Consider the following 8,000-nt stretch of genomic DNA (forward strand, 5'->3'; position numbering starts at 1 on the left):
CACGTTTTCACTGCCATGAAATGGTGGCAGCCGTTGCTGCACCTGCTGTGACTGGGAATGGACGGGGACGCTGGCTGGGAGAAGCCCCTTGATGTATAGGGGGGAGGGGGACGGTTGTATCTTTAGGTCCCACAGGGCGGGGGCGGTCGGGAGGGTCAGCGGTAGTTTTACGACCACCTTCTGTCACTCCTTCATTATGCAGAGCCTGCTAGGCTCCTGGATGGAACCGGGACCTTACCGAGTGGGGAGGGGGGCTTCTAAATGCTCTGCTTCTGGAACGGGGATGGGGAGCGAAGCAGCGTGTGAGCCCTTGGTGAGCGCCTCCCTATTTGTCAGTGGTGGGGGAGTACTCGTGTGTGTGTGTGTGTGTGTGTGTGTGCGCGCGCGCGCGCGCTCACCAGCTCTGTGTCACACCAGCCGTAACCCTTCCCCAGAGCTCCGCCCGGAGCTCCAGAGCCCCAACCCCTCCCAAGGTGGCGGGCCCCCCTCCCTCTCGGCGCACCCACCCTCATCCAGTCCTCACGCCCCCGCCCTTCCCTCCCCGACGCGCACCCGCGCCCGCTGACCTGCTCCATGCTGCCGCCCGCTATGCAGTCCTCGCCGCGTCAGCCCGGGGGGGCGCAGGGGGCGGTGGCCCCTCCATGCGCCCAGTCGGTGCAGCACCCGGCCACCGCCGCGCGCAAGGAGCGCCTGTTGTAGGCAGCCCAGACCCCAACCCGGCCCGCCCCGCCCCGCCCCGCTCCGCTCCGGCCCCGCCCGCAGACCCCGCCCCCGCCCCGCCCCGCCCCTCCCGCCCCACCCGCCCCACCCCACCCGCGGGTAGAGGCACAGCCCTCACACACACAGACACACAATGCACACACACTGCTCACACATCCAGGGGCGCATCCCTGCCAACACCCACCGTTCTGCCTGTCCTGGGGGCACTGTTAGTCCAGAGAAGATCCCCTCCAAGGGCAGCCCCTTCATTTCTGAGGTTATCAGAGTCGGAAGCACCCCACCCTGCATTTTACAGGGCCACACAGGGGCTTGCCCAAGGTCACACAGCAGCTTGGTGACAGAGTTGACCCCATGGCCCAGACCACTGTGATCGCCTGAGAGCGGGGCAGAGATACCCACAGCACCTGGACCATAGGGAGACCCTGCCCTGGTGAGCAGGGTTCAGAGCCATGTGACCCCATGAGGACAGGAGCTGGTGTGGAGGGCCACTCTTTGTTGCCAGGATTCAGCCTCTCTTCAAATGTGTTCTGAGGCCCTTGGGTGGGTGTGGGGAGCAGGAATGGAGATTCCTGTCGCCCACCGTGTACCATGCCCCAGGCATGTGCCAAGCAGGAGGAGGAACTGAACTGTTTGTCCACTGCCAGAGAAGGGCCGTCTGAAGCTCCAGATGCCAGCTGGGGACCTGACTTGTGGGCAGTGGAGCCACCAACTCTGGTGAAAGCCAAGGAGGTGGCAGAAAGACTGCCCCCCCACTGAGACCCCTGTCCCCCATCAGGGGTGGCTCCTGACTGCCCACTGCCCCTCTGTCCCGCCCATGTCAGGGCAGGGCCACACCAAGGGGACTATCACATGAGCAGGCATGTGAGAGGAGGGCATGCTGCCCAGGGCAGGAGTATGGAGTCCCGGAGTGGACAGGGGTGGGAATTAACCTGCCCCGAGGCGGGCAGTGGGGTTGGGGCATCGGTGTGCAGGCGCTGGCTGCCCAACACCCCTGGGCCAGTGCCCAGGTGGCATGGATGGGGTTTCACACTTCTCACTGAGCCCTGGCCTCTTCGTTAGGCACCAGAGGGTGAGGAAGCAGGGGGCTGGAAGCTGAGATGGGGAGGGTTAAGCTCCTCAGTGGGCCCAGACAAAGGGGGCTTTATAGGCTGGGTGTAGGGGGCATGCTAGGGGGAGGAATTCAGGAATGCAGGCTGGGGAGGCCCTGAGCCCCCCGGGCAGCCCCGCTTGGGGCTGAGGTTGGACTCCCCCAGCCCTCCCATGCTTTGGCGCTGCAGAGTATCTGCTGCTTTGCTCCTGGGAGTGCAGCCAGGAGTCCCGGCGGCCCTTCATCCCCAGCCGCCCCTCCTCTCAGGGATCTGGGGGGCGCTACCCACGCACTTCCAGTCTTCCCCGCCCAGCTGGCTGCAGCCGCTCTTGGCTTCCCTGCCATGCCCTCTCAGCGGCCTCGTAGCCCTGTCTGCTACCAGAGTGAGTGCCCTGCTGGCTGCCAGGGGCAGGGAGGGACAGACTTGGGTAGGGTCACAAGGCTATGGGGTCAATGGGGCCCTTTGTCCCTGCAGACAGAGTCTGTCCTGCCCTAAGGAGACAGGAGACAGAGAGGAGTGCTCTAGTCAGCAAGCACATGCCCCCAACCCTGACCTGGCCTCTCCCAGGCCGTGGTGGAGCTGGACCTCGGGCTGTGGAAGGCAGGCCCGATTCTTCCCAGTTGGTTTCCCTCTGGCTCTCTTTCAGGGCTGAAGCAGCCACTGAAAGTGAAAACAAGGAGGAGGAGGTGGCCCAGCAGTAACCACCCATGCTGGCCTCTGAAACAGCTGTTGCTTGGCCAGGCCTAAGGTCTGGGCTTGGGCTTTGCAAAGTTGAGAACTGTCTGTCCCCAAAGATGCTGATCTGGCCCTGAAGAGTAAACTCCTACTAGCCAAAGTCATGGTGGCTAGATTGCTAGACCCTGAAGCTCTTTTATCAAAGCACCCTGAGCACTACAGGAAGCTTCACAAGCAGAGAATCCCAGTGAACGGAAGTGATGGTACTGGCCACCGTCTCTGCCCCCGCCTGCAGGGTCCACACGTGCAACCAGCCCAGGCCTCCCTCTTCCCTGGCAGGCCGGATCTCCAACAAGCTCCTGCTCTGATTCCTGTATCTACTGTGCATGGGTCAGAACCTTCTACAACAGCAGTACCTCAGAGGAGCAGCAGTCGGTGTGGGGGCAGGGCCCAGCTCAGGTTGTTGGACAGGTGTCTTATTTCACCTCCTTCATAAGATTAAAAAGAGGAAAGTCTTATCTCTTGATGAGCGTCTTGGGCAAAAGTCCCCTTTTAGGGGGTAAAGAAAATGTCCAAGTCTGGTCAGCACTGTACTTCCCATCTCGTTGCGAAGTTTCAAGTAACGGGGGAGGGAGGCAGATGGAGATCAAAGCCCGGCGTCTACCGTTTATGGTCTCGGGCAGGTATTCTCACCTCTCGGAGCTCTAGCTGCCTCACTGGTAAGCCAGGAACGATAATAGCACCACCTCACAAGGTTGATGAAAGATTAAATGAGATGCGAGTATAAAATGCTTGGTCCCATGAAGAACCCATAAATGATAAATAAAAGTTAAGTGGGCTTCTCTGGTAGCGCAGTGGTTAAGAATCTGCCTGCCAATGGAGGGGACACGCGTTCGAGCCCTGGTCTGGGAAGATCCCACATGCCGCGGAGCGGCTGGACCCGTGAGCCATGGCCGCTGAGCCTGCGCGTCTGGAGCCTGTGCTCTGCAACGGGAGAGGCCACAACAGTGAGAGGCCCCCGTACCGCGATGAAGAGTGGCCCCCGCTCGCCGCAACTGGAGAAAGCCCCTCGCACAGAAACGAAGACCCAACACAGCCAAAAATAAATATTAATTAATTAATTAATTTTTAAAAAATGGTCCACCTCAAAAAAATCTCTAAAAAAAAAAAAAGTTAAGTACCTTCTACAAAGAGCTGAATGACTTCATCTTATACTGATTATTATTAACTTTAGTTCAGCAGGTGAACATTTCCGACCTTGTGCCCAACCTGGGAGGCCAGACCCTGGCTACAGCCAGGTGCTCCTTCTGAGGGTGGCACCAGCCTTTAGCTGGGTGGGGGAACAGAAAAGAAAGGCAGTTTCCAGCCTGGTGCTGATCCCGCCCCCCCATGCCCCCACCCAGCCTCCTTCTCTTTGCCTGTGTAGCCTCCGGGCCTCCCTGGGGAGCAAGAGGAATGGAAAGGGAGCCGAGAGCCCCCAGGTAAGGAAGACAGCTCGCCCGGTGCCAGTGCCGCGGGCCTTGCCAGTGCCGCGGGCCTGAGAGGAGAGAAAGGCGGAGGAGTACCCAGGAGGGAGTAGAAGGAGATGAGAGGGAAGCGGGGAGGTGGGCAGCGGGCCTCACTCCTCCACCTGCTGCTCTGCAAACAAAGCCAAGAATGATGCAATCCTGGCCTGGTGCAGCCGAGGCTGCAAAGCCCTGAGAGGGAAAAGGGGGCATTGGGGGTGGGGAGGGCAGGGCCAGCAGGGCAGATGCAAGGGGCCTGTGGATGCCGGACCCTGGAGTCCCAGCCCAACATGTGACTTCTTCCTATGGCTCCTGGCCACCTCCTGAAGCCCCTCACCCTGGGTCAGACCCCTCCCCAAAGAGTCACAGCTGCCTTCGAAGCAGGAGGCAGACATGATACAACTAGGACATCATTCCACAAGGGGCAGGAGGTGATGAGAGACCCAGACATCAAGTTGATGCCGAAGTCCCCATTGGGCCCTTCACCTGCAGGCCTCTGTGTCCCCTTCCTCTCATCCTGGAGACAAAAGGCAAAATCCTCCAGAGAAGGTGGGATGGGAAGGCTCAGGAGAACCTCACCAAGGGCTTGCACAAAGTAGTATACATTTATAGAATTAAATAAAAACCCAAGGCAGACGCTGCTCCAGGTCTGGGCCCCCAGTGCCAGGAGACACCAGCATGCCCCTGGGGCAAGTGTACCATTAGCAGCCATCAAGCCAGCAGAGGTGGGGATGGGGCGGGAAGCTGCCCCCCCCACCCCCCCGCAGTGCATCTGCCTCAGTTCCCCACTCTGCCTGGGAGCCAAGAGAACAAAGGCTTCCCCCTCCTCCACCTGGAGAAAGGGGGCTCGTCCCACAGGCCAGGGCCATGCGGAGGATGTGTCATGGGCCAGGGTCCCCAAGGGGACAGGGCATTAAATGGGGGCAGCAGAAGAGGACTGCAGATACTGTGTTCAAGAATATTTTAGCCCAGCCTCGCCCCACCGCCGCCCAGAGCCGAGGGGACAGCTGGCTGGTGGCCTAGCCCAGAGGAGCCACTAGGTGGCAGGAAAAGCCCAGCTCAGCCAGCCCCACCTGCTTCCACCACCAGCCCCAGAGCCCTACCCGCCCGCAACCTCCCCTTCTCCTCCCTGCTCCCTCCAGCCCATCCCTCACTGCGCCTCCCTTGATGGGGCCCCTGAAGTCTTTTCTTTCTTCCTTCCGCCTTTGGGAAGGGAAGAAGCTCTCAGTCCTCCTCAAAATGTGTTAATAATGATGATCATAATTAGTGCCCATGGCTGATTACTGAGTGCTGAAGAGGTTCCAGGCATCTTACATGCATTATCTCACCTGCTCACACAGGAGGTAAGTTAAAAAAAACTCTCCCTTTTTTCAAGAGGAGACAGCGAGAGCATAAATAGATTGCTCTCAAACCCAGGGTCCTCGCTTGGGAGTGTCATCAAGTGGGTGTGGGCGTGGGGAGGACGGGAAGGACCATCAGGTGCATCTGAGTTTCGTCCACCATCCTTACCACCCCCTCTCCCCTCCCCCACCCCTGGAGAGTCTAGGAGGGTGTCTCAGTCTTGGGGCGCGTGTGAGGTTTGAAAAGGCTACCCGAGTGATTCAGGCTCACAGAAGACCCCACCCTGACGGACAGCCACTGCACCCTCCCCGGCTGCCTCACCTCCAGGCTCCACAAGGCATTCTGGGTTCTCCCCTTGCCAGCCTCGCTTCCCATGTGAATTTCTAGTCCAGTATGGCTGCCCCCCATTCAGGCCCAAAGGTGATTCCAGCCCAGAGGCCCTTTCTCCACTGCCAGTTGCACTTCTGGCCTGGCTGTCTTTGACCTCCTGTATGGTTTTCAGCAAACATTCATGGGGGGTATTTCTCCCTGTACTGGCACACACCACTAGGTTGACGGGGTGGAAGACAAGCTGAAAACAAACAAGACACAGAACCCACTCGCCGCGTGCAACAAGAGTTTCACATGTCTAAAGCTGGGCCTGTGGTCTCTCTACATGTGGTGTCCCATTCAAAGACAGCCCCATATCCAGAAGAAAAGGATACGTATCTCTATAGCTGTTTTCTTCACGGTATCAGGGCATTGGAAAAGGTGGCAGCTGTGGGGAAGGGGCACCGGTAGATGACACCCAATGCACACTGAAACCTCTTTTCTTTGTTTCGTGGCCGCGCTGCGGGGCATGCGGAATCTTAATTCCCCGACCCGGGATCAAACCCGGGCCCCCTGCATTGGAAGCATGGAGTCTTAACCACTGGACCGCCAGGGAAGTCCCACAATGAAACTTCTTGAAATCTTCTTTAACTCTGCCAAATCTCTTACCTAAGATAGCTGTTGCCAGACTCTCCCGTCCCATTCCAAATCTTCCAAACTCCCCCCAAGCTCAGCGGTTACCTTCTCACACTTATTTTTCTCTCCCAGGGTAAACCTAGCTAGCCTCTCCTATTCTCCTGCCTATCCCATCACCACTCATGATTTGCAGAAAAAAAGGCCCAGAAACAAAGCCATGTTTCTCAGAAGGGGGAAGGGCGAAGGCCAGGGATGAGATGAGAGGGCCATGTGAAGGAGGGCACCTGAGCTGAGCTCTTTAAGTGCAGGGTTTCTGTTGGTGTGAATTCAGCAGGGGGGCAGTGGGTAGTTCAGTGCAACCTCTGGTCACTGGACAAAGCCTGCTGACCCTACATCGGTGGCGTCTTCCAACTAAAGGGGCAGCATCTTCTCTGTCATTCTCTCTGACGCCACTGGCACCAGAAGGAAGCGGTCCACGTGCCCCCTCGGGAATATCTTGAGTTACAGCTATGCCACTTAGTTCATGCTCTTACTCCAGCCACGAAAAGTCCAATCCCTTAAGAAGATTCTGAAGAATCCTGACATTTAGTGGCTAAGAAAACCACCCATACCTCCAATCGAGTTGTCCTGTGCAAAAGGTGAAAATCCAGGTTCGAGTCTGGCTGACTAGGAAAACAAGGCAGCACTCCTGGGTGGGGGCTGACCTCATCTTTCCTCCACTACCACCACCACCTTGGCACATCAACTCAACTGTGCCAGCCCTGGGGGCAGGGAGAGAGCGGAATAGGACAGTTTCTGTCCCTCACAGACCAGAGGTTACAGTCAAATAACCGGCAGACACATGAACAACTATTTTAACAGAGGAAGGAGCATTTGTCTGGCTGAGAGTGGCTGGTGAAAATTCCAGAGGTGACCCTGGAGGAAAATCTTGAAGGATGAGCAGTTCTGCAGGTGAAGAAGGTAAGAAGTTAGGGTCCTCCAGGCAGGTGGGACAGTGTGAGGGAAGGTGGAGTGGCGGGAGAAGGGGTGTCCTCATCTGGGAACTTCGAGTCAGGCTTTGTGACCAGAGTGCATCCTGTGTGGCAGGGGAAGGAGAAATGGCCTTGAACGTCAAGTTGAGGAGTTAAGGTTGTCTTCTCTAGGTTAAAAGTCATCAATGATTTTAAACTAAGGAAGTGACTTGAGCACATCTTTATTTTGGAAGGACTATTAGAAGGACTGGAGAGGGGAAAGAGGAAGCAGGAAGGCCAGTTGGGAAGTTGCTGAAATTGTCCAGGTGAAAAGGGGGAGTGCCTAAACCAGGACATGGCAATGGAGGAGGGACGCATGACGAGTCGCAGCTTAAATGGGGATCCGTGCACAGGATAAAATTGCAGTCAAAATTCCTCTTGAGAATCTCTTGGGAAGGGGCTCCATTAGACATCAACGATAACCCAATTAGTGCTTCTTCAGAACTGGGGTCAACTCTTGTGCCTTTGGCTGAGCGCCAGAGGAAAATGGTTGGTCTTCAGAATCCACACGGCACAAACAGCACTAGAATCTTTATGCACAAGATGCTTGCACTCTAAGAGACTGGAAGGGAACCAAGACAGAAAATTCACTTTTCCCATCTCACCCTCAATCGGGGGACACAGATGAAACGGAGGAGGGAATCTCCTGCACAATTATGATGTCATGTGCTTATAATTGAATTCAAGTTAGATACATGCATGATAAGACACCACTG

The 8,000-nt window shown here is 57.0% G+C and overlaps 1 protein-coding gene across 1 annotated transcript in view; it reads right to left on the minus strand.

Annotated features, from left to right (window-relative positions):
- Positions 1-705, minus strand: part of ARHGAP23 (Rho GTPase activating protein 23) — an 83,857-nt gene extending 83,152 nt beyond the window's left edge. Inside the window, exon 1 of the mRNA XM_081219787.1 lies at positions 567-705. Coding sequence (XP_081075913.1) covers positions 567-575 — 9 coding nt within the window. The 5' untranslated portion in view covers positions 576-705. The remainder of the gene's footprint in view (positions 1-566) is intronic.
- Between the last annotated feature and the right edge of the window lie 7,295 nt (positions 706-8,000).

Source organism: Mesoplodon bidens, assembly GCF_964165515.1.
Source record: "Mesoplodon bidens genome assembly, chromosome: 19".
Lineage (NCBI taxonomy): Eukaryota > Metazoa > Chordata > Mammalia > Artiodactyla > Ziphiidae > Mesoplodon > Mesoplodon bidens.